Source organism: Andrographis paniculata, unplaced genomic scaffold (genome assembly GCF_009805555.1).
Source record: "Andrographis paniculata isolate CXL003 unplaced genomic scaffold, ASM980555v1 Contig57END, whole genome shotgun sequence".
NCBI lineage: Eukaryota > Viridiplantae > Streptophyta > Magnoliopsida > Lamiales > Acanthaceae > Andrographis > Andrographis paniculata.
In genome coordinates this window covers 3,882,698-3,910,195 of record NW_026137592.1, presented here as the reverse complement: position 1 = coordinate 3,910,195, position 27,498 = coordinate 3,882,698, and the positions used below count along the sequence as shown (strand labels likewise).

Sequence of the window (27,498 nt, the reverse complement as noted above, 5' to 3'; positions counted from 1 at the left end):
TAGATAGTGTATTGTATTACAAAAAAGCCTTTATACATTTGAAAAAGACTAATGCAAATTTTGTTTATTGTCCAAGTGTTGATGAGTGGGTGATAATTGAAAAAATTTCCCAAGTTTTTAAAGGTATTTCATGAAGTTACTTGTGCTTTTTCGGATTCTAAGTATTCAATAATCAATTTGTACTTTCCTAACATAGTAAAAGTGAGGCTACTTTTGAACGAGGAGATGAAAAGTAAAGATACATTTATGAAGAATAATGGTTGTAAAAATGTTTGAAAAGTTTGAGAAGTATTGGACTCCGTTTAATACTATTATGGACATTGCTGTTATTTTTTATCCTCGATGTAAATTTCAAGTTATTGATTGTGAATGCATTTAAGAAGATTTATGTGGTGGATTATGACATTAAGTTGAAGTTGTTCAAGATAAACTTTTCAGATTGTTTAATGAATATTCATTTTCAACTTCTTCAACTAGTGACATTCAAAAAGCTCATGGCTCTCATTCTTATATGTCGGTTGAACAAGTTGTTGATGATGGTTTTACGAAGGTAATTCTATCATTTATTTTTGTAGTTATCTATTTTTAATTTCATAATATAGCTCATGTTTATAATATATATTTCTAATTTTTTGTTGCATGTAGGATTTTGATTTTTTTTATAGCAATGAGTTCACTCATTGTTGGAAAATATATTTGGAAGAGCCAACATTAGTTCGCACAAGTGACACAAATGTTCTGGAATATTGGAAAACTTGTCAAATGACTTATCCAATCCTAACTCGGATGGCTAGAGATATTTTGGCTATCTTAATCTTCATTGTGAATTCGGAATTAGCTTTTAGCATTAATGGGAGAGTATCATTGATGTGTCTTAGGGATTGACTATCCAAACAAGGTAACAATTATAAATATAATTTATATAATTAAGTAATTTTGTATTATTTTCATTGAGATATTAACATTTATTAATTGTGGATAACATCATTTGAACCTGATATGAAAGAATTGTCTAGAGAAGTATTTAAAATGAAAAATGAAAGATTCTGTTGATGATGATGTCTTAAATATTTCGGATAGTAGAAGCAAAGTTTCTAAAAGTTAGCATTCTAGGTTAGTGAGTTAAGTATATTCATTCTTATACATTTGTATGTTGTATTGATTGTTGTTAGCGATAATTCAATAAATATATATTGTTATTTTCAATCCTCATTAATTTATATTTCTTATCTTGCATTACAGGAGTTTGACATGCTTTGGGAATAATTTCGGTTTGTGTTTATGGTAACACATATGATGTGGATTCTATTTTTTTGAATTGAATTTCAGTAGCAATTTCGCATTGTCGTTGGTGTTTTGTTGAATTGTGGTGTAATATTTATGTTCTTAATGTTTATTGAATTGGGGGCATTTGTCATTCATTTCTATCTTACTGAATTATCTTTAATTAACTCATTATTATTTAATTTGTGTAATATTAATTTTAGATTTGTTTTTTTTTTTAAATAGATAAATAAGTCGATTTTGTGTTAAATGAGTTAATAGGTCAGATCGTGTCGGGTCATCTGACTCATTTAAAAATTATAAAACGGGATAACAACTCATTTCGGATCGTGTCGGATTTTACCGGGTCGGATTCGTATTGTGTGTTTTGACCCGTTTACATAAATGGATCGATTTTTTATTGACTTTTAATCCGTTTAAAAAGTTGACCCGACCCGACATAATCCATTGCCAGCTCTAGCAAATGTATAAAAATCAACCGGCAAAATCAAAGCATCAACTCCGGCGTCGCCACAAGCATTTTCAGAGCACGGGCAAGATGAACTAACACCGCCCGACGGAGAGCACCACATCAACCACCAACGTTTCATCGAAACTCGCTATGTAAGAATGGATTGCGGCAGAAAAGATTCAGGAAGAAGAATCAATTAGGATTTGTGATTGAAGGCAGATGAAAATAGAAACAAACATGATTGACGGGGAATGTATTCGGGACTTTTGGTTTTTTTTTTTTTTTTTTTTTTTTATGTTTTTAATTTTGTTTTAGTTTTGGTAACTTAATTTTTAGGTGATGTGTTTTAACTTTTGTTAAAATGTAGTTAGGTTTAATAATTTCATTTATTTTATTAGACATTTTAATTGATACGTTAAAATAATATGTATGTCATATGGGAAGTAGAAATATCATTCAAATAAAAATTCTATCCTCAAACCAAACCAAAACGAAACAAACCCACCATATATATATTCTCAATCGATCGCATCAAAACTGAAGGGAAAAGAGAAGTGCCCATAACATGAACACACACAAACAAAAACACAAAAGAACCCCAAACAGGCCTTCATCACTCTTTATTCAATCTAAATCTAATCTACATTATACCCTCCCAGATGATACGACACACACACACATACATACATATACATATATATATGTATTTATTTCGAGCACGACACATGATCCATCAAGTACGAGGATCCACCAGTTGTCCGGCGAAGAGGATGACGCCGGTAATGTCCTCCCGGAGCACAAACAGGAAGGAATGATCGGCTACAAACTCCACCTCCTCCTCTATAATCAACGATCGATACATTACTACAGCAGCCGTTGCAGCCGCAGCCTCGGTGCCTTCTTCGTTCACTTCAATGAAAGCCTTGTGGAAGATGTTCGACACATACAGATTCTGGCTGTTTACAGACTCGACCATCTCCGTCAGACCCCCGCCGGAGAACGGATGCACCACACCCATTTTCTTGAGGATTTCCGTGGCCTCGAACCCGAACGATATCTTAAACTTTGGGACGCGAAAAGCTTTCACTTTTACTTGTCGCAGCCGAACATGGTGCTCGATGAATTCCGGGTCAGAGGTCATTTTCTCGGATAATGCAGACAAGCCGTCCTTGGTGTCCGGAAGAAAGATGTACATCGAGAATTTGCGCTTATCTTGGCCCTGCGCGTACGGTAGCCGCAACACTTTGAAGCCGTCGAAAGCTCGGACGTATTGTTTCTTAGTGCTGGTCATGAAGGGGCATCGGATTGAAGTCCCGTTTAGAAGAAAAAAGTCGTGGTCCCTCGTTTCGGATGCGTCGAACTTTTCGTCCCAAGCTCCTTTGAAATATACTGCATTTGCGAAAAGTAGCCTTGTGGAAGCATCGACGGAACCCGCCGGAAGTATCTCTTTGATTAGGCCACTCGTTTCCTTTTCAGCCCACGCGTTCACCTTTTCCGTTATCTCAGCAGCCTTTGCAAAATCATCGAGATAACAAATGAATGCTATAGTTAGTACTAAATTTTCACCGACATTCCTCAGAAACCCCCAAAAAAAAAAAAAGAAAAATTGCACATATTTATCCGAGGGCTTCGGTTTGAGTGCTGACTAAGTTCAATTTGATCCAATCAGCACATATAATCAAGACAGACAACACATACTTAATAGCATATGTTGTGACAGCAAGTTAATGTAGCGCAGTATATTAATTGATTTTAGCACAATAAACATGTTTATACAACATAGTACAAGTATAAAACTTCTATGTGACACAATATTGTGATATACTCCCTCCGTCCCTTAACAATCTATCCATTTTTCCATTTTGGTCCGTCCCATAACAAAGCATCCGTTTCCTTTTTTTTTTTAGTAATTGTACTATCTACTTAACATTACAAATACCCTTCTAATTTAGAATATATTACACAAATGTCATTACCTTTATATCATACAATACTAATAGGGTTAATTTAGTCTTTTTACCTTTATTTCTACTTTATCCCAATATAATACTAATATTTCTAAAACTCCGTGCAAAAAGCAAATGGATAGATAGATTGGGGACGGAGGGAGTATTATATATAGCATGCGTTGTTGGCCTTGATTATGTGTGTTGATTTGATCCGATCAACACCAAAACCGCTGCCTAACCAAAATGAAAAGAATTGAAATAGACAAATCTGCAATGACATAAATCGTTCGCAAATTTGTAAACATCTGAAGATTGTACCAATTTCACAGATCAATGTCCCGTTGATTGTAAATCACAATGGCAAGTGATTAATTCTAAAGAGATTTCACATTTTCGAAAGAGATTTACTCGACGACATTGCATTCAACATAAATTAATTCTAAACAAGTGAGGTTACACTGCAAAACATGTAGAGAATAACATTAATCAAATCCTCATCCATGAATCGGTTAGATAACAAAGCCAGATAGAGATTCCCATTATTAATTTGACTCCACAAATCATCTTACAAAATGCATACTTCTAATTTAATATAAATGAATGAATAATCCCGTGCAAATTTCATTGCAGAATTTAACTATAATATCAGTATGCTCTGAATCCCTATTGTGTCAACATATTATCCACAAATGTAGGAGATCATATTAACATTCCGGCGAGCATGAGGAATTATATAAGGTTTCACAATTGTTAGATTGAAATTACAATTATCCTAATTTATCCAAAGACTTCGAATTCTCGGTTTTCTTTTATATGCATCATCCAAAGCTATCACAAAATCTTTCTGCCAATATGTACGGCTAAGCATGCTCTTCAACTCAGGGATGATGCTCAAGGCCGTTATAAGGTTTCTATATGAATGGATCGAACTATGATCTTATTTAAGTGTTACCCGGAGCTAATGGGGTTACAATGATTTTGCTTTCCTCATAAGAACCCTAAACTTTCCCGACAACTATTTGCACCTAGAGCTGTTAAATGAACTAGGTAACTTAAGGCCAACCTCATTAACAGCTCGAGTCAACTCGTTTATAGAGATAAATGAGAAGGGCAGGGCTCAAAAATCATTATTACTATAATATAGTTCGATTGAGTTCAGTAGTGATAATCCATTTGTATTATTGTATATATTAATATAATATATAATTATTTATATGAAAATTTGTACTTATTAATATAATTTAAATATTTTATTATAATAAATTGACAATAAAACCAGATATATTTAGTTTATATAATAAAATGTATAAAATTCAAGCCAAATACACCATTAATAAGCAAATTATGGTGTCAACAACAACCACCTTTAACTGTGCATAAACTGAAGTTCCTCAGCTCCATTCAAGACCATGTGATGTGATTGATTCTTTCTACACCTAAAATTTCCTAATTGGAATAACAGACGACAGATCTAAACCTAAAAACAATCAGATATCCATGGATTGATGAAAAACTGCAATGTTATGAAGAATCCAAAAAGTGCCCAATATATATGATTTCTAGAATACCGTTTAATTTTCAAAAATGGAAAGAAAATGAAAATAGAAACGATCTGAAATAAAATTTAATCTGAGAACAAAACCTTGGTCTGAAAATCAACGCGATTGGAAGCAGCCTTGTAGTTGTTCTCGACAATTTCCTTGTAGGCCGGTTTGAAGCTTAGGGTCTGATCGACCCAGACGCCGTTGGCGAACGACAAGCGGGGGCCGCCGAGGGGGCCGCCGTCGTCGAAGAGGAGCGCCACGAACTGCGAGGATAGTGAGTTGAGGTCCTCCAGGGAATTGGACTTGAGGACGCCCAGGAGTTGGTCGCGGGTCGGGCCGCCCGACCCGGCGGCGATCAATCCGAGAACGACGTGGATGGAAAGCGGGGAAAAGGCGAAGTTGGAGTCCTTAGCTTCGGAGGAGATGACGTGGCTTGTGAGGGACAAGGAAACGGCGGTTTGGTTGAGGAGTGATTGTCGGAGGTCCATTGTCGGAGTCGGAGGCGAATCTAGACTGTGTGTGTGTTTTCTTGGTAGCTAAGATGGTGCGGTATGTGATGAATGGCATTTTTGAACGCGGTATAAAGAGGGATACGTGGCGATTTTTAGGACAGGATGGTCGGTCACTCATTCATTAATGTCCATATTATTACTCTTTGGGCCCACTCTAAAATATTGGCGCGGATCAAGACATCTTATTAATTTGACATAATCATTATTATATATATCATCAAGGTGTACATATGGGTGTGTTTGTTTGGGGTTTCGATCTTAAGTAGTATGTGTGTTTCTTTATTTATTTTATTTGAATGATTATTATTATTATTATTATTATTGAACGGCACAAACTGAGTATAATAATAATAGGTGATGTTGCTTCGTAATTATAGTATGTTGTACAACAGTATGTGATATGCTGAAATCAATTAGTATTTGTGATGTATAAGACGATAGTATGTGCTGTCAGTTCATGTGTTGTATTTGTATTGTTGGTTCATAGTTACAAGTGTGTTGTATAACAGTACGTGATGTGCTGAAATCAAGTATTGATTGTGTTGTATAAGACTATAATATGTGTTGTTAGTATTGTTAGTGTTGTTAGTTTGTATTTGTATTATATGAATGCAGACGGTGTACTGCCGGTAGTAATATCGTGTGTTGTTTGACTGCACACTGTGTATTATTTAACTGCACACCGTGTGCTGCGGTGTGTTGTCAGCACTGTAGCAGCCTATTATTATTATTATTATTATTATCATTATTTGATTTTGTAGATTATACTCACATTGAAAATTTTTTGATATGAATGAATTCTTAGAAATTAATACAAAAAATGTAATAAGTTCTAATATTAAAAACAAAAAATTATTTTTAAACCAACACTTTAATTGTGTATCAAGAGCATGGATCAACTACTGATCCGGTCAAGTCAATATGGTGCTGATATGACAGGATAAACCTATAGTATAGAGTGACAAATAGATATTTATACATATTTCAACATATTTATAATACAATATATATTATATTATAATTCAACATATACTATAATATAACAATATATGTGTTGAAATTGTATAAACACATGATGATCACCTATATAACATACGTTGACCTCATCAATTGAGTACCATTTTAACTTGACTAGATTAGCACACAGAATAAACACACAGAATAATGACTATAAATAAAATTTTAACACTGCCTCTATATCAGAAGAGAAGCCGCTCCAATATATATACATATATATATATGCCTAACAAGAAGCAAACACCAATACCTATACCCACGATGCTAGCATTGTTTTGAACATTATTCTCTGTATTTCTTTTTTCTACTAGCATACTTTTTAACAGTGCTCTTATTCATCGATCCGACAACACGAACACGAACACAAACACGAATACAAACACAATACAGACAACCCCACACAGGCCATCGCCACTCTATTCAATCAAAAAATCTAATCTATATTACATATATACATATCTACACACACGACACAAGATACCTCAAGTACGAGGATCCACCAGTTGTCCGGCGAAGAGAATAACGCCGGTGATGTCTTCCCGCAGCACAAACAGGAACGGATGATCGGCTACAAAATCCACCTCCTCCTCCATCTCCATCGAACACAACATCACTACACCAGCCGTCACAGCCGCAGCCTCGGTGCCTTCTTCGTTCACTTCAATGAACGCCTTGTGGAAGACGTTCGACACATACAGATTGTGGCTGTTCGCAGACTCGACCATCTCCGTCAGACCCCCGCCAGAGAACGGATGCACCACACCCATTTCCTTGAGGATTTCCGTGGCCTCGAACCCGAACGATATCTTAAACTTGGGGATGCGAAAAGCTTTCACTTCTACTTGTCGGAACGGAGCATGGTGCTCGATGAATTCCGGGTCAGAGGTCATTTTCTCGGATAATGCAGAAAAGCCGTCCTTGGCGTCCGGAAGAAAGATGTACATCGAGAATTTGCGCTTATCTTGGCCCTGCGCATACGGTAGCCTCAACACTTTGAAGCCGTCGAAAGCTCGGACGAATTGCTTCTTAGTGCTGGTCATGAAAGGGCATTGGATTGAAGTCCCGTTTAGAAGAAAGAAGTCGTGGTGGCTGGTTTTGAATGCGTCGAACTTTTTGTCCCAAGCTCCTTTGAAATAAACTGCGTTTGCGAGAAGTAGCCTTGTGGAAGCATCGACAGAACCCGCCGGAAGTATCTCTTTGATTAGGCCACTTGTTTCCTTTGCAGCCCATGCGTTCACCTTTCCCGTTATCTCAGCAGCCTTATTGCAAAATCATTGAAATAACAAATGAACACTATAGTTAGTACTAAATTTTCACCAACATTCCCCAAAAAACCGAAACAAAAAAAAAAAAATGAACATATTTATCCCATAGCTTCAATTTGAATGTTGATGAGGTCAAATCAGCATATATAATCATTACGGACAACATACTTAATAGCACACGATATGATTTCATGTAGTGCATATCTTGACAATATATAATATATTTTCATATAGCATGATTTTAGCAAACTAAACATAGTTACAAAACATAAGACAAATATAAAACTTAACCGCACATATTTCTATATAACACAACATTATGCTACCTTACCTTATCAGCACCGAGACTGTCACCTAAGAAAAATGAAAAGAATTGAAATGGACAAATCTGCAATGACATATATCCTTCGCAAATTTGTAAACATTCAAGATTGTACCAATTTCACATACCAACGTCCCATTCATTGTAAATCACAATGGCGATTAACAGATAGTATAATATCACAATGGATTTCACATATTCAAAAAAGATTTACTCGATGACATTGCATCCAACATAAATTAATTCTAAACAAGGAGTAGAGAATAAGACTAATCAGGTCCTCATCCATGAAACGATTAGATAATCAAAGCCAAATAGAGATTCCTATTATTAATTTGACTCCACAAATCATCTTACAAATCGCGTACTTCTAATTTAATATCAATGAATGAATAATCCCGCGCAAATTCCATTGCATAACTTATCTATAATATCAGTAAATAATATGCTCAAAATCCCTATTGTGTCAGACATACTATCCACAAATGCAGGAGATTATACTACCATTCATAAGGTTTTGCAATTGATGCAGTATATACCTAATTTATCCCGGGACTTTGAATTTTCGGTTTCTTTTATATGTAGCATCCAAAGCTAACACAAAATTTTGCGGTCAATGTGCAGGGCTAAGCATGCTCCTAAACTCAGGGATGAGGCTCAAGGCCATTATAAGGTTGCTATTTGAATAGATCGAACTTATGATCTCGTTTAAGTGTTATCTGGAGCTAATGGGGTTACAATGATTTTGCTTTTCTCATATAAGAACACTAAACTTTCCCCCCACCTATTTGCACCTAGAGCTGTTAAACGAACTAAATAACTCGCGAGCCAAGCTCGATCCTACCTTAACTCATTAACAATTCGACTCGATTTGGTGATTCGGTTATAGAGATAAACGAGTCAAATTCGAGCTCAAAAATTAGTATTTTTATAAACGAACCAAACTCAAGCTCGGCTCGTGGGGAGTAGTAATCGACTAATAGTATATTGTATATATAAATATAATATACTCCATATATACACTATCAAAAATTGTATTTATTAATAAACTTTGAATATTTTATTATAATAAGGGTAAACTATTTTTTTAGTCCCGTAACTGGACCCCCTTATCATTTTAGTCCCGTAAGTGGAGCCTGTCGCAAACTAGTCCCATAAGTGAAAGATTTTCGCTGTTTTAATCCTCCGGCGCCGGAGATGCTTGCGTGGCTCGCCAGAGGTGACGTGTCCGCCAGGTGTCGCTACGTGGATTTTTTTTTCATTTTTTAAAATTTATTTTAAAACTTATTTTTAATTTATTTTAAATTTTATTTGTATTTTTTTTATTTTTTTTATTTGGTACAATTAAAAAAATTAAAAAAATTAAAAAAATGAAAAAAAAAATAAATCCACATGTCCGCCAGGTGTCGCTGACCTGGCCGGACACCTGGCAGACACGTCACCTCCGGCGAGCCACGCGAGCGTCTCCGGCGCCGGAGGACTTAAACAGCTAAATTTTTTCACTTATGGGACTAGTTTGCGACAGACTCCACTTACAGGACTAAAATGATAAAGGGTCCAGTTACGAGACTAAAAAAATAGTTTACCCTTATGATAAATAATGAGTGAAATTAAACATTGGCAGGCTGAGCTTGAACTTGAAATCGAGCCTAACGAGCTAAGCTCACACCATTATTTTAACTCGAATCCCAAACAAGCCATGTCAGCTAATCCTAAACAAGCCAAGTCAAACCCGTACTAATGACATGTTCAAGTTGGATTAGAACAACAGATGCTCGAGCTTACTTGGCTCATTTATTAGCTCTAGCAGTCTGCACCATGAATGAGCATATTATGGAGTCAACAACCTTTAACTGTGCATAAACTGAAGTTCTTCAGCTCCATTCAAGACCATGTGATTCTTTCTCCAACTAAAATTGCCTAATTGGAACCCACAAATGGTGGATGCAGCTATACTACGGACAAAGCAACTCAGCAATAACAGATGACAGATCTAAACCAAAAAACAATCAGATTTCCATGGATCGATGAACACCTGCAATGTTATGAATGCAAAAAGTGCACAATATATATGGTTTCTAGAATACCGTTTGAGCCAGAGTCGCACTAATTTCCAAAATGGAAAATAAATAAAAATAGAAACGATTTGAAATTAAATTTGATTTGAGAGAAAAACCTTGGTCTGAAAATCAACGCGATTGGAAGCAGCCTTGTAGTTGTTCTCGACAATTTCCTTGTAGGCCGGTTTGAAGCTTAGGGTCTGATCGACCCAGACGCCGTTGGCGAACGACAAGCGAGGGCCGCCGAGAGGGCTGCCGTCGCCGAAGAGGAGCGCCACGAACTGCGAGGATAGCGAGTTGAGGTCCTCCAGAGAGTTGGACTTGAGGACGCCCAGGAGTTGGTCGCGGGTCGGGCCGCCAGACCCGGCGGCGATCAATCCGAGAACGACGTGGATGGAAAGCGGGGAAAAGGCGAAATTGGAGTCCTTAGCTTTGGAGGAGATGACGTGGCTTGTGAGGGACAAGGAAACGGCGGTTTGGTTGAGGAGTGATTGTCGGACGTCCATTGTCGGAGTCGGAGGCGAATCTCTGTGTTTCTTCGCAGCTAAGCTACGCTAATGTAATGTATTTATTGATTGAGGGCGACGGGAAAAAATATACTGCCAAGTTGATTGAGAAACGCTTTTAGGGAGGGAATTCGTGGCGCCTTTTTGGGACAGGATGGTGGGACATAGACGGGGCGGGTTGGGAATCAATTTTGCAGGCATCGGGACGCCAGTTTAAAAATATTAAGCCTCAAGATTCGCCTTCCCCGCCGTCCGGCCCGGAATATGAGAAACTCATTTTTTTGGAAAAAATATAAAATATAATCTATTTTAGTGACAATTGGGATAAATCCCTCTTTTCATAATCAAATTGATATTCAGTCCCATTCATAATAAATTATGCTGCGCTCCCTCTTTTTTCATTTTGTTTTATCTCAACTCTCTATTCATCTTAATCTTCTCCCTCCTCTTCTAAAATATCATATCGTTGAAATTCGCACAAAATCGGAACTGAAATTTGATAAGAAAGAAATCAGCCATCGGAAAATTTACAGCAGTTCGGTTGGGCAATCTGCAAGCCTCCCAAAGACTTATTTCTCACCCCGTCGGTTTCTTCATCGTGCGATTTTGCCCTCCATCTCCGAAAAATATCAAGGTAAGGATTGATCTACTCTAATCGTGCGATTTCGTTTGTCATCACCAGAAATCGGTCCAGTCTCAATTTCGTTCACTGCCTGTTCATTATGTCGATTAATCAACGAGAGAGGGACAATTGTGTATTTCTGGTAACAATTGGCTTGCCTATTTTTCTAATTCATTTGATTTGAGTTCATCTTGATGTGTGGCTTTGTTCTTCGTCTGGTTTGATTCTACTCTAATTGGTGTCGGAATTAATTAATTTTGGAGTATTGGTGTTGGTGTAGATTGTCAGTGCGGTTGTGGTTGTTTGAGGTTGAATTTTCATATATGATTGATTCTACGGCTCCTCATCGGTCAAGCTATGTCGAGATGTTTTCTTTTCCTTCTTGCACACCAAATGTTCGACATAATACCTCATCGAAGACATATGCTTAGTTTGATAGTCCTAAGAGTTTTGGTTAGGTTTCTATGGGGAATAGTTGTCCATGGTGAAGTTTTCGATATTTGAAATATCAGAACTTGTCTCGGATTTAGATTTGCTCTTGTTGGGAAATTTTAACATAGTTATTCTTTGTGGAAAGACTTATATCCTCTTTTGATAATCTAAAGCTTTACGTCCAATTCTTAATTCTCTGAATGAATTACAAACATATTTTATTCACCTCTCTGATGATGAAGTTTATTCTCGCTTGAGATCAAGAGTAGCATGGTTACTGAAAGGTTTTCGAAAGTGTGTTTCCAAATAATTTTTAAGCTTCAAGCTAAATGTGGAATTCCAAATTATCCCGGTATGAATTCAACTTCTTTCGCTACCAGTTCACTTCTTCCTCAAGAAAGCTGAATGATAAAAAATGATTCATTCAAATTTTCAGAGATCATAATTACAAAATCATTTGATGTCAATGTAACTTTTGTATAATTACTTTTGGTGTGTTGGATATTATGTAATATATAATAAGTAAATATACAATAGTTAGACCGAATTTGTATTGAAACTTGTTTGTAAATTTGTTGTATCGTGGTACTTGAACGAGAAGTACGGGTATATGGCGACAATCATTTAGAAATGAATTTTTGATGACATAAATTTCTTGAATGATAATAGAGGTATACGAATTGACAGTCATAATAAAATTTTTAAATTAATGAAATAACTAGTTGATATTACTAGACATATCAGTCTACAACGTATTACTCATTTAAAAATTATAAAAATATTGTGTAATATTATTTTAGACCCATATGGAGAGGATTATAAATCTCTATTCTAATAGAAAATTATGCACTAGTTTTAAGAGTATATATATACATTCAAAAATGTATTATCCGTAAAAAAAAAAAAAAATAGATATTTTTTAATTTAGTTAATTTGTTACATGAAAGAATGCAATAAGTACACAATTAGTAGGATTTTGTACATCAAGCCACATTGAGGGTACGTCGGAGCCATTCTGGAGTATTCGTATTTTTAGCTGAGTCATGCCCTATGCAAATATGCTCATGATCGAATGTTGTTATGTGTGCTACATTGTGGATTACTATATAATAGGTCTAAAAATTTTCAATTCAAGACAACAATTTTGTACTCTAACAACCCAATATAATTTAACTTAGTTGTTTATGACTTATTTAGCCTTTAAAGTAGAAGTTGGACTATGATTTATACATATATCATATAAGTCATTTATGACTTATTTATCCATCTATAGTAAATATATTTTGTTTATCTTTTCATCCAATTCAAAGTAGCGTAGGAACCCTATCATAATGAATTCATCTCTGGTTACTGACAACAAGTGAATATTTTGAATCGAAAATGGTTGATTTTCCAAGCACAAGTTACCAGGACATATATACTCGTTATTGAAGCATATAACACTAGTATTATAAGTACATAAGATATGCATCAGGGTATGTATGCATTTGATTTAAGTGTGTAAGTATGCGCTCTAGGTACAAACATAAAAATTCAATGTATGAATGATAGTTTCTCAGGTATTATTTGTGTAATAGCAGGTATCCTTGAATGAAGTTAATTTTAGACAATCATTTGACGAACGAGCCAATTCACAAACTCAATGAGAGTACTTCCTCTCCCAGCTCCGATGGAAAAGTTTGAACATGGTACATTTACATTAGACAATTTATGTCATATTTTTCCATACGAAGACCATAAAACATGTATAAATAACAACCAATGTAATTTAACTAAATATTTTTTTTATCTTGTTTATCAATACATAGTAAATATGTATTGTTTATTTTTACATATAGTTCTAGAATTCCCGAGAGCACTATAATGATGAATTCATCCATGATTACCAACAACAATTGAATGTTTTGAATTGAGAACACTATAATGATGAATTCATCCATTTATATTCAACAACTCATGCCATATTTTTCGATAGGAAGACAACAAAGCATGTATGAATAACAACCAACATATTTTAACTAAGTATTTTCTCTCTTGTTTATCCATCTATAGTAAATATGTGTTGTTTACCTTTATATATTGTTCTAGGATTCGCGAGAAACTATAATGATGAATTCATCCATGGTTACTGACACAATTGAATGTTTTAAATTGAGAATGATCGGTTTTCAAGCACAAGTTATCAGGGCATAAATACTTGTTACTAGAGCAAATGAAATCGTATTATATGTAAGTAAAAACTACTTAAGGGTAGTTGATATTTAATGAAGGTATATAAATAATTAAATATGTGTTCTGGATACGAGCATTGACAATCAATGTATGATTGATGTTTTCTTAGGTAGTATTTATGTAATAGCAGATATCTTTGAATTTGGTCGACTTCAGTCAATCCCTTGACGGATAAGGCAATTAAGGAACTTGGTGAAAGCATTTCTTCTATTAGCAATTCTTTACTTCATTGGTGGTTGAGAGAAATGATAGTGACTAAAAGAGCATAAACCTTCGCATCATATGTATATAATTTTCTTTCTTAGTACACCATTAATGTACTTAAGTATCCGTGAATGCAGTTTTGTTCATTGCAAACATTATTTCAACCATTGCAATGTCTTGTAATGAATTAGTTAATTCCAATTTAAAATTCGTATGCGTAACTTTTCTGGTTGGTTGTTGTCTTCATACAAGGATAACATTCCTAACAAATGAGTAAAATTTATATGAGCATATATATGTAGTTTGAAGGTATTTCGATCTAGTTAGACGGGTACATCGATCCGTTGTGGAGGTACACCGTATGCATTATTGCAATTCTAACCATGTAAAAAATTAATCATACAATCATTTATGGCACAATTCATAGCATTACTCTAAACATTAAGTTTTACCAAATTCAACCTACAATTCAATCCATCTATCAATCTTAATACAATCTCATCAAATATGAGGCAAATCAAACCAATTTAACTAACAATTCAATTAGAAAATAACATATTAACAAAATCAAGTACAAATTACACAACCCAAATCAATCCCAAATCCATCTAAATTCATTACAGATGTTCACTTACCCTGTGCTGCTCATAAGAGGCTATGATTCGGAGGGCAGACCTTTCATTATTTTGACCGCAATTTTACTGTGGTAGCTCTTCACATTATCAAACTCACCGTCGATGCCACCAATGGAATGGACTGCTGGATTCGTGTGAGCGTAACACTTGCTGAACATGCAGACCAAAAGACCACAGTCGAGAGTATCACCTTGATTCCGACATCTTACGTACTCGGGCATCTCCCTTACCATGGGTCATAGGTATATTGCGTTCAGGTACAAGCATAAAAATCACGATTGTAAAAATAACATAAGATTTTGTTACGTAATTCGGTTTATCCATGATAAATTAATTATATTTATTTCGTAAACGTACCAATTTCTCCGCGTTCCCTTGCCCGAACGGATCGCATAGTGAATTGAACAACAAGCACAATCCGACCTACGATCTGTAAATAAATATCATCAGTACATTACCCAATGCTGAATATATTTAAAAATTTATCAGAATCTATCAGGAGTACGTAACAACACATGTCGAGTACACATTAGTCCCTAAAAGTATATTACTTAGCAAACTAGATCTAAAACTGCAACTCCGGGTACTTAATAATACCACATTAGCCAACCCACAAACATGACTAATTACCGAACAATCAAACAAAAAAACTAAAATATGCAACTACGGGTAACTAAACAAAATGTACATCTACAAAATTAACAAAAAAACACATATTAAACAAATAAAATCACCAAATATCGGTGCCAAAAAAAAAATCCAACCCGGTCTACGTGGGCAAACATACGAACGATTTTAAACCCGGTTAACAAACACAACTACATCGATCACACAGGGCTCCTCAACACCGAACCGAGACATACAAACACAAGACCAAGAGTTACACCCCAAACAATCGAACAACTACAGTACAAAATATTAGTATCAACAAAATAAAAAATCGAAAAAAGTCCAGTCAGGAACTTACTTCTTCGAGCTTGTCTCGGGGATGGGAGCGATCAACTGTTTTCTTCTTCGAGCTTGTCTCGGGGATGGGAGCGATCAACTGTTTTCTTCAGCATTTTTGCACCAACCGATCGCTACTTGGTTGTCAAGGGTTGAAGAGCGTCGATTCTCCTGAAGAAGAGAGATGTAGGGTTTAAAATTGTGGTAAGAGAAGTTATAAGAGATTTTCTTCATCAATCCCTGTTAAATCGTGGGTAACTATCTTTTTCTTTTTTATTTATTTTTTAATTCGCGAAAAAAGTACGCGATATTTAACTAGAAGTAGATAAGATTATAATGGGGGTAGAGCGGGAAGTAATGTAGGTATATATTACAATATTTGAAGTATTGATCAACTTATTTCGAGTACTTATTGCGTATACAACAATAATTGAGGGATAAATACAAATGGGGAGCCATAACATACCTAATCCATAAAGTAGGGAGTGCAGACTAATTCATTTTTAATAGGGACTGAACTGTAAGTGAATTTATCTGACAGGGATTTAAATCCAACTCCCCCTTTATTTTAATAATATAATACTAAAAAAAAAAACTATTTGAGTTTATTTCAGTTCGAACCAGAGCAATTTCATCCGATTTGACCTAATCCGACCCGGTACAAATTAGAATATATCCGACCCAATACAAATTAGAACCGAATCGAACCAGCTTGATTGTGTTTTGTAGGTTCTTTCAAATCAGAATCGGGTTCCAACTTATCTTTCTTTCTGCTATTGATTTTGAATTATCCCCGCCGGTTCCTACTTTCGATGCGTTTATCTCCTTCTTTCTCGGTCCGTCCGGTTGTTCGATAAGGTATAGTTGTTACCTCTTTGGTTGAGGTTTACCCATTATCTTTTTAGCTGTAAATATTGGTTGGTGTTCGTGGGTTTTGGTGTGGGAATCGATTGAAGGCTGCAGGAGCCAAGAGCGAGATTAGTCGCTTGGTACGATCTTTGTGTTAGTCTCTGTGTTCTTTATTAAGTGTTTGCCAGAGTTTGTCGGTTCTCATGTCCGGTTAGACTTTGTGTTCTTTCTGCTCCTTTGTGAGACTGCGGGTTACTTGGTGTCGAAATTCTCAATTGCTCTCCGTTGTGTGTTGTGTCGTTGGAAAGCTTCGACTTGGCGCGAAGTGAACTGTGATCTGAGTGCCAGATATTTTGTTATATTATAACATTGATTCTCTTTTCTTATTACTACCTCTGTGTTACTATATAAATGGTATTTTTAAATAATTATAAATTAAGATTAAGATAATTAATTAGAAACGGTAACGAGGACATGGTATGTTGGACGGAGGGAGTATTATTTTGATTTTATTATTTATTTATTGAACTAGCCTACTAATTGTCTCCGTGAGAATTACAATATTTAGTTGTACGAACCGGAGTCATTGATCCTAAAGAAAACAAATTCCCAACATAAGTGTTAAAGACCAAAAAATTTGTAGTTCAAAAAACAAGAATAATAAAATATTGGCGGTGGTTTGCAATGATGGTGGTCGGTGACAAACAAAGCAAAATTTTAGTTCAAAAAAAAAAACAAATATTGGCGGTAATCCCTGGTGATGGCCATCGGCGGCCGACGAGACGATGACAGTAGTTCTGATTGTGAAACAAATTGAGGAAAAAACTAAACAAATTTGATTTAGAAATTATGATTCTATTTTATATTTAAATTTTTAAAAATAAATACGTAATGTTATTTATATTATATAAATATATATTAATCTAAGAATTATTAAAAATCGGGATTCGGATCCGGGTCCGGGTCCGAGGTGGAACTGGTTTTTAATATAAGCCATAACTTGCTCCGAACCTGGCAGTGGTTGAAAGTTAACATTGCACATATTTTATTGAGATATAATATTTAAAATATTTAGACATATATTTTAAATTTATTTTAATCATATATATTCATTCTTATTTTAAAAATACGATAATACTAATTACATAAAAGATAATAAAATAATATCTTAATTAATATTATTAACTAATTAAACTCTATTACCTTAAATACCGTATCACAAATAAAAAGAGTCATTTCAATTGGAACGAAAAAAATACCTCAAACCAAAATACTAAATATATATTTTTTATTTTTTATATTATGATGATGCATGTAAAATAAATATTTTATTTAAAACTAGAAAATGTAAAAATGGTACCACAGCTCTTTCAGTGGATGAACAACATAGGTCCGATCTTTAGGGTTGCTGCAGTGACTGAATTATCATCCTTGAAAAGGACGGATATTCAAGACTTTTATCGAATAGGAACCGAAGAGAAGTTTGTTTGAGTAATATACCATGCTTCAGAGGTAAATGTATTATTTAATGTTGTTACCATTGTAAATGAATAAAATAATTTCTTATATGATATGATTAACATAACTTGTAGAAAGAAGCTCAAGAAATTGAGATGTTGAAGGTGGAGTTACGGAAAAAGGATGCTGCAATTGCGAAACTTACTCGTAAGCTGCAAATGGGTAGTTGAGGAGGACGGTGAAGATCAATGTGAGGATGAGGGTGATGGTGATGACGATGATAACACGGAGTATGAAAGTGATAGTAATGACGAGGGTGACACGGAGTATGAGGATGAGACAACAGAGCGGAAGGATGTGGAGACAGAGGAGAAACAATTGGAGGAGGATGAAAGAAGATCAAACAGAGGGGGACCAGGAGGAGGAGAAGTCAGGCTGATGAGGGGGAGAAACATGCCGAGGATGAGGAGAAGTAGGCTAAGGAGGAGGAGAAACAGGCTGAAGAGGATCTCGACGAGGCAATGGAAGAACGAGTTAATACTGAACGGCAAAGCAAAAAAGAAAATGGACACCTTTTTGGGCCAGATTGATCCAATAAACGAGTCGGACGATGAAGGCGTCGGTAGCATACAAGACTTTAACCAACTAATGGTCATTGTACCGTATATCGCGTCTCTGGATGTCAAGGTAAGTTAATTAATATAGTAAGTACATTTTGTTGGTCGTAGTTGTCCGTCTAATTAATGATTATTTGCTCTGTTGAAATCATAGCCGGTCGATGAGTCTGGCAGTCAGACTTTTAGTGGGGCTGCGGATTCATCGATCGTACGTGTTGTTATGGCACGTACTGATCGGAAGAGAGAGAAAAAAAGGCTGAATTTGTGACACCCATATCAACACCGTGAATAAAGAGAGCCAGAAAAACTGGGAGGGCTAAAGGAAAATCAATGGCCGATGTTGTAGATGAGCAAGTACGTAGTTTGATACAAATATTAATCATCTGGCTTAAAGTACTTCGGATAGTTTCTTAAATACCCGGATATTTTGAATTAATACTTCTACAATAAATACAGATACCTACGGTATGATTATCTTCATTGTTGGTTCAAGAACTATTTGTTGTCGGCGAGGATGGGGATTCAGACGCTACATCTAGAACAAACGATGAAGTAAAAAAGTGGGAGATATATCAAAATAATGACAACTATTGTATGGAAAGGGACACTATATGAGGATGAGACAAATACTATTGGACAATTTCTCGTGTCCTTCGTCGTCCGGTATTGCTATTCACAACTAGGGCGTCTTATATTTTTCTCAAGTGATTTTTTTTTTTTTTTTTTTTTTTTTTTTTTTATGTTTGCGGCTATCATTTTGTAGGGACAATGTATGACAGACAGGCATCGTGTTTGTCTCGTCCGATTCGGTGCTAGAACTGTTGTTCGATGAAGCTATCAAAGGCGAGGTGATTGACGCATACCTTCAATATTTATACAACACTGAATACCAGCTTCAGCACAACCTGCAGGTGCGCTGTGGGTGTGTGCCCATGGTTTGTATTGGTGATTATCTTATTTGAAATTTTTACGGTTAATATTATAAAACATACTGTTATTATTGTGTTAGTGGCTTTGTTAGATTTTCAGAAAGCCGTGAACGATGGGCTATCACCCAACGTCTAGAGGATAAAAAAAGCCGACCATTAATAAGGGTAATTGACCATATGCAAGGAGATCGCCGCAATAATAGACAAAATTCGAGTTGGATGCCAATATATAAATTTTCCGGTGCACAACGGTTCCATTGGCATCTCTGCATGTTGGATAACATCAGTTGGGTGGTGTTGGAGTGTAATTCTTTATGCGATCCCTTCGGCCAAGGGAACACAAAGAAAATGGCGCGTCTTTGCAATAACTATAATTAATTGCCCAAATTCCTCTATTTTTGGAGTAACACTGTACACTCCACTCCATTTTTTTAGTGGAGTTTGTGTGATGTTTTTGTGGTGTTTGTGTATTTTTATTTTTTTTTGGTATATTGTATAATTTTATTTTTTAGAAAAATGAGATGTAATTTTATTTTTTAAAAAATAATGTATAATTTTATTTTTTGGAAAGTGATATTATTTTATTTTTTAAGAATAATGTAAAATTTTATATTTTTAAAAAAGTGATATATAATTTTATCTTTCGAAAAATGATATATAATGTGTAATTATATATATAGGTTATATTGTAAAAATAAATTAAAGCTGGGGCGTCATTTATAAATATAAAAAATTATATAAAAAATTATAAAAGAAAAATATATAGATAATATACTTTTTTGCATTTTTACTGTAGCTACTACAAGTAATGGCTGTAGATGATCTAATAATAATAATAATAATAATAATAATAATAGAAGGCTGGGCTGGAAAAACATCAACTACTCAAATCAAATTTCCATCCAATAATGTAGCAAACCCTTCCGGCGGCTGCAGCAATGAACAAATCTCCAATCTCCCATCCTTCACCGTGTGTTTGTTTGAACGATTTTGATCAAATTATATATTATTCATTCTCATTTTTTCCCAAAAATATTAAATCAAAAATATTCATTTTTTATTTTTATAAATACTAAAAATAAATTTCATATTTAAAACATCACATCACAGCTTATTGATTGACATAACATGATACAACTATTCCAATTAAAAAAAATTTAATGTTGAAATCTCAACCCCAAACAAAGTGTATAACCGTACAAATTTTGCACTAAAAATTACTGCCCCTGCTGTTTATAAACAAAATCTATCATATTGATTGACGAATAAATATTAAGCAACAAATTTTGATCATGAAATTTCCTATTTCATTTAATCTGTATAATTAATCATATAATCATAATTGATCTGAGCAATAGATGCAGAACCGATTAAGAAGCAGGTAAACAAGACTATCGGGCTCGGGAATAAGAGCAGAGGTTAAGCTGTTCCAAAAGTGAAAAGTAAATGACTCCTTCAAGATCTTGTTGAAGAGCACATCTTCTTCAAGCTTTTCGGCCTCGGTTCCCGGTGCAACAAAGTACCTGCAAACAAATTTTAAGATTTTAAACAGCACTGACCGAATGCTAATATGCACATTCGAGGCTATCGACACCCTCACAATGTAAACCACAGTTTCTTCCTTGCGATTCTGATGATCAGACAACGATGACATGGAGGCTTTTCAATTCATACCTTTTGGTGCAAAAAGGTTCACGAATTATTCAATTTGACTAGAAAACTGGTTTCATGCTCGTTTTATTAAGCTGCATCGATAAAGTGGAACCAAATTCTTACAAACAGAGTACACTACATAAAAAGCATCAAAGACAACTTCAATCAAGGATTAAACACTATGAATTCTTTTTGTCAAATAAAGATTTGGTAATATCTCTAAAATTGGTACTTAACACAAGAGATGACTGCAACTATGCATAGCGGATACGATATAAGAATCGAACCAGTAGAGATATATTCTTTGTTGACCTACTGTCCGGAACAAGATTTCATTCTTTTACCAATACATTTCAAAATATAGATATGCATTGCCACGTTTACTCATAAATTTAATCTATGAAGCTTACCTCGAAATACTTTTGTGGTCAATGGGGAAGAAAATGGAAGAGGGTTGTAATTGGAGCTTGAATTTCGTTACAGAATTAACATGATTGGTTGAAATGTTTTTGGCCACCCTGGTTAAAAGATCAGCGCCGTTCCATAGCAGCTTAGCATCATCATATGTTGCATAGAATTCTATCAAACACTCCATTAGAAGAGGACTGCACATAAATCATTAGCTTTAGTTCTATTGTAAGTTTGTGCAAGTATGGATCTCGTCAAATATATAAAAACTATGAATCCATTCAGTTTGCATTTAATTCAACCAATAGAGTGCTTCATACAGAGTCAAGCATTGAACACTAAATCCCAACTTTCTGTTCTATTTGAATAAGACATCACCAGCTTCGATGGAGGAATTATTCAGTTCAAAATCACGTGATTTCATCATCACCAGGATACAATTATTTCGCTGGTGCTGGCCTTAACATTATTTCAGCCACACAAAAGTCTAAACCATAGGATTATAGGACTATCCACCCATTGATGTATCAATAAGAGGCTTCCGCAATATTTTAAAAAATATAATTGTACATCTTAGAATTTATATCATGCATCCAGCATCCTATTGTGCAGAAGGATATTCTACCAGATCATCCTATATAACATAAAGTATTGATTTAAACTTCTGAGTATTAAGTACGAAAGCAAAAAAGAAAAAGAAAAAAAAAACGGATTTCCCCTCCATTTACTGGTCAGTAAAGATTATGCATTGCAATTTGCAAGCACAACAATGCTGGCCAATGAGAACAAAAGGCAAGCTTAAATTGTTGTGGAGACAACTGTCTCTTATGTTGTATGAAGACGTTATCCAACAATCCATCAGCATGTATGCAATTCAAATAATGTTCAATTTGCACGTGCAACATTAGTTAACATTAGTTAACCAAGGCATGGGATGAGCATCTTACAACATTCCGGGCGAACCATGTGTGGCAGGTAACCTGAGGCGTCGGGGGTTTGAACCCATGACTTCACGGTCACAAGTCCAACCCCTACACCACCAGGCCATTCCTTACGGGACGTGTTTTGTACATACCTTTTTTTTTTTTTTTTTTGACGTGGGAACCCGCAGCCGCTACCCGAAAGTGCGCACTGGGTAAACCTCCGGCCGAAGTGTTTTGTACATACTTTAATTCAACAGAAAGGGATTTTAAGCAATAAATAAAATACGAGTTATTGTGTGCATCTTTACTAAATTGCAAAGGGTGTTGTATAATTTACCCTATAAAACTTTTAAGGTACCTGTACTTGTCAAATGCCATTACAGCTCCGTTCAAAGTTTCTCCAGCAAGATTGTCCTGATATCCGACGGTATTATTTAGCTGAGGTAGCGGCTTCAACACAATAACATCAGAATCCAGATAGATTCCACCATATCTACAGTTCACAAACAAAATGGATCAAATGCTTCTGGAGTTGGCCAATACATGACGGCATGAAATGTCAAAGCTTCAAGTTCCCATCTATAGTTGGCACTTAATAAGGGCTCACCTAATCATCACAATGAAAGAAATAGGAATCTTTCATTTTCGAGAATCTACTATAAATTTTATCTTAAGAACCATAATATGTGCTGAATACTAAGTAGTAAAAGGTTAGTTTATACAATAAAAATGTATCTGTAGAAGATACTACCTTCAACGAGCTGAAGTGATAATTAGTGATGTTCCCTCTGAAGTCTAACTAAAATAGAAATGCAAGTGCGATTGATATGTCAAACATATGAAAGAGAGAAAAATACAGTAAGATGGGAGATCTATCTCCACTATAAACAATACCTCCGGCCTGATGAATTGTGCGTATGTGAAATTGTGCCGACATAGAAAGATAAATATTAAAATGAGAATGGTTGTCTAGGTTAGCCTATGCACCAATCACTTTCCAATGCAATCTCATCTACAGAGTTTCTGTAAGTATATTAACCAAGAGCATCGACTTAGCTTATATTAAAAGTGAAATAAATTAACTCTCCAACTTTCGAAATTCGAATAACCAATTACAGCTTCAGGTATAAATTTATATGGATTACTTGTAAAGAGCCGCAAGCCGAATAAGTTCACTGTAGTGCGTAGGATAATGTTTTGTCTGCTTCCATTCATGCCAGACAGAAGAAAATACGTGTGTCGGTGTGTCTTTCAGCAGCTCATCAAGATTTGGCATGACAATAGCTACTTTGTACCTGGACAAGGGAAACACAACCTTTTACTTGTTCCCTTTGTTCTGAATCAAAGGTAGAACAACATAAACAGGAAATAGAGCAGGATTAAGTTAAAAAAAGACCACCGAAGGCTAACAACAAAAGACATTTATGTCATATAACTGTCAGAACCTATATGCATCCAAGACACAACATATCCATATGCACACAAGAAGAACAAATGAAAATGTAAAGCACACTACATGGAATAGGAAATTACCCATCTTTTACAAACCCATCGAAGAAATTAAGCTGCATAGTCTCGGAAAATACCACCACGCAGGCGTCCCTCTGATGATATAGAACACTCTCCAGTCCCCTCTGCTGCCGAACACCAAACATCCAAGCCGGCGAATTCCACACCATGAAAATCCTCGTTTTACACCTCCCCCTTCTGAAGAATGCATCCATAAAATTCCCAAAAGATAGACTTCCATCCAATCCCGGGAAATAACCCCACCTCTTCCCATCAGCATAATAAGCTTTCTCCAAACCCTCATTCTTCCTCACCATTTTGATATGATCACTACCTAATGTCTTTCTCTCCACAATCCTCTGTTCCTTACCCTCATCGTTTCCTTTCTTTCCTCGAAGCTCAATTTCGGACTCGGAGGTCGTCAGCGGCTTCTTTATCAAGAATGGCGTTTGTTTAAACTCGCTAAGGATACCCTTGAGGTATAACTTATCGCCTCTTGTCAACCCTGTCAATCCAGCTCCATCGGGATCTTGCAAAATCGGATTGTTCAAAGGATTCAAAACCTCAACATTGGACTTGAACATCCGATCCCTCCTTAAGAAATCACCCTTCTTATCGAACCACTCCCCCCAACCTTCCCTCAATGCTGATCCCTTCAACAGCAACGCATCCTCGATTTTCTTCACGTCACTAAATTTCTTCCGCAATTTCTCGTCCACCAAAACATCGTCCGATCCGAAAATTGGCTTCAAGTCATTATTCCCAAACCCTAAATCTGAGGTGAGCTTCAAATTGAAGGGGACATAATCTTCCCATTCTTCAATAGAGCGTCGGTTAAAAGATCTACGAACGACGCCGCCCACGGGGTCGAAGAAGTAATTGGAGGTCACAGCAGAGTTCTGGTTCTGAATAGCATCTTCGTCTTCTTCCTCGGCAAGGAATTCCTCATTATTGCTATCTAGAATCGCATCATCAAGCTCGTCGATGCGATCGTCGTTGGAAAGGGAGGTGGTTAGAGAGTCGGAATCGAGATCGTCGAGAAGAGGGTTAAAGGAAAGAGAATTGTCGTGTGGAAGAGGGAGGGGGTGTGAAAGATTCGAAGTGAAGAAAGAGAGGCGGCTATACAGAAGGGAAACGGAAAGGAGGAGGAGAAGCGCAGCAATAAGAGCGCAGATGTGTGCGCCGTACCGCGGGCGCCGCCGCGCGCGGAGGTGCCGGAGCATCCCAAGCGCCGCCGAGTGGCTCCACAATTGAATGCAGAAACTGAAAAATTAAGGCGAATGGCAATTGAATAAATCAGTCTAGTCTAGACACCATGAAACATAGAGTATCTTGGCGTGAGAAATGGAGGATGCAGGCTCTGGCTCGCTTGCAAACGCTCAGGCGGCGCCATTGCCCCTCGCCGACAATTATTCCTCCGTTGGTTCACGTCGTCACGCCGCCCGGATTCATCACTGCCGTTGGACTGGGCTTAACGGAGCTTTTCTGGTTTTCAACACGCTAGATGGTAATGGTCTTGTAAGGGTCGGTACAGATAACCCGAATTCGACCCGAATATATTCGGAATCCGACAAACTCGAAATATATTTTTAAGTGTGTTAAAGAATTAATTCATCGTTAGATCCGAGTCTCAACTCCTCCAATGTATTTTATTAAAAAATATAGTAATAAAATGTGTTTGTTTATTTGAATTTTAAATTTTATATTAGAATTTGAATAATAAAATTTTAAAATTTAAATAATTATAAAATATACTATATAAATAAAAATTAATGTAATTTTTTTAATATAAAATTAATTTTTAATTTCCTACTATAAAATATAAAATAGATATATTTTTCTTTCTATATTTTTTGTTAAAATTCGATAAATAATAAAAACTTGAAAATTTTGCCAAAACACGGCCAGTTTAAAGTTTAGTACTAAATAAATAAATCAAACCATAAAAAATATTTTAATATAATTATATTATTATAATTTTTTAAAAACGAGAATATATTTAATATGATTAATATATTAATTTTATTGGGTTCGGATCCGAGTTGAGTCTATCTTTATACCTTAAATTTGATCTGGACCTATTAAGATATTTAAGATCCTATACATATATGTCTCAATACCTCAATAATTGGTTAGATTTTGAATTTATCCGAACTCATTGCTATCTCTAACTTATGTATAAAATGGACGCGGAAAAGTATAAATTAATTAAATAAATTTTTTATTTTTTATCTTTCTTCGTGCAATATATATATAGATATATTCCTGTCGAGAATCCCATTCATTTAATTTGTATTTAAATATATTTTTGAAGGTGTTTTAAATTGTAATTATTTATAATTTTCTATTTAATTTTTTATTATTTATAAAAGAATTTTGATATATATCAAGCTAAATATTTTTTATAATTATATTAAAAATTAATTCTTATTAAATATCATATTAACATGTATTTATGTTGTATTAAATAATTATTTCAATTGATCAAAATTTTATTATAATAAAATTTAAATCCAAAACTCAAATCACACTAGCCTTATGGATTCAAAAAGTTTTGGATATTGTAAAATATTTAATAAAAATAGATATATGACATATAAATAACATGAACTATTTTTTAGTCTCATAAGTAAATTTTTTATCATTTTAATTCTACAATTGGAGTCTATCTCAAAATAGTTTCATAAATAATAAATTTTCGCACTTTTAGTCATTCGATGCTTGTAATATAGTAAAGAACATAATATATAATATACTCAAGATAATATCATGATCATAATATATATTTCTATAGAGCACCAAATATACTTGTATAGACCATAATATATGTTTCCTCCGTCCTCCTCTAACGGTCACATTTACCTTTTGTATCATTATATTTGATATTAAAATTATCTTTATATTTGTATAATTTTTTTTTACAAATGCCCATTTATTAGTATTATAAGACTATAATAGAAATATTTTTGCATATTTTTTTTCTTAATTTGTACTATATTTTGATATAATAATTAATATTCAAATATCAACAGACAAAAAGTAAATGAGACCCTTAGAACCGGACGAATGTAGTAATTATATGAATCATTGACATGGTCGATCCAGACTTTTGAAAAATTAGAACGCAATAAAAATAAGAGTCTCTAAATATATAAAAATAATATTTTTTTTA

The 27,498-nt window shown here is 35.0% G+C and overlaps 4 protein-coding genes across 8 annotated transcripts; 1 reads left to right on the top strand and 3 right to left on the bottom strand.

Annotated features, from left to right (window-relative positions):
* Positions 1-2,228: 2,228 nt before the first annotated feature.
* LOC127257031 (serpin-ZX-like) lies at positions 2,229-5,795 on the bottom strand. Its single transcript, XM_051283293.1, has 2 exons — positions 5,327-5,795; positions 2,229-3,245 (listed from the first exon to the last, which is right to left on the bottom strand). The coding sequence occupies exons 1-2, from the start codon at positions 5,714-5,716 to the stop codon at positions 2,469-2,471; spliced, it is 1,167 nt and encodes a 388-aa protein (XP_051139250.1). The 5' UTR covers positions 5,717-5,795; the 3' UTR covers positions 2,229-2,468.
* A 1,120-nt stretch (positions 5,796-6,915) lies between these two features.
* Positions 6,916-11,136, bottom strand: LOC127257032 (serpin-ZX-like). Its single transcript, XM_051283294.1, has 2 exons — positions 10,521-11,136; positions 6,916-8,016 (listed from the first exon to the last, which is right to left on the bottom strand). The coding sequence occupies exons 1-2, from the start codon at positions 10,908-10,910 to the stop codon at positions 7,240-7,242; spliced, it is 1,167 nt and encodes a 388-aa protein (XP_051139251.1). The 5' UTR covers positions 10,911-11,136; the 3' UTR covers positions 6,916-7,239.
* A 7,334-nt stretch (positions 11,137-18,470) lies between these two features.
* LOC127257269 (uncharacterized) lies at positions 18,471-20,209 on the top strand. Its single transcript, XM_051283652.1, has 4 exons — positions 18,471-18,974; positions 19,059-19,258; positions 19,361-19,567; positions 19,668-20,209. Exons 1-2 carry the CDS (start codon positions 18,471-18,473, stop codon positions 19,170-19,172), a joined length of 618 nt encoding a protein of 205 aa, XP_051139609.1. The 3' UTR covers positions 19,173-19,258; positions 19,361-19,567; positions 19,668-20,209.
* Positions 20,210-21,022: 813 nt separating this feature from the next.
* Positions 21,023-25,822, bottom strand: LOC127257147 (uncharacterized protein At4g19900). Of its 5 annotated transcripts, none has more exons than XM_051283484.1 (5): positions 24,351-25,820; positions 23,963-24,112; positions 23,176-23,310; positions 21,897-22,091; positions 21,023-21,356 (listed from the first exon to the last, which is right to left on the bottom strand). In XM_051283484.1, the coding sequence occupies exons 1-5, from the start codon at positions 25,547-25,549 to the stop codon at positions 21,170-21,172; spliced, it is 1,866 nt and encodes a 621-aa protein (XP_051139441.1). In that variant the 5' UTR covers positions 25,550-25,820; the 3' UTR covers positions 21,023-21,169. The 5 variants fall into 5 exon arrangements, 4 of the variants coding, with proteins under 4 accessions (XP_051139441.1, XP_051139442.1, XP_051139443.1 ...); XR_007839946.1 differs by lacking the exon at positions 21,023-21,356 and adding an exon at positions 22,842-23,060 and having other exon boundaries at positions 21,949-22,091; positions 23,155-23,310; positions 24,351-25,822; XM_051283485.1 differs by lacking the exons at positions 21,023-21,356; positions 21,897-22,091 and adding an exon at positions 22,098-23,060 and having other exon boundaries at positions 23,155-23,310; positions 24,351-25,822.
* Positions 25,823-27,498: the final 1,676 nt, after the last annotated feature.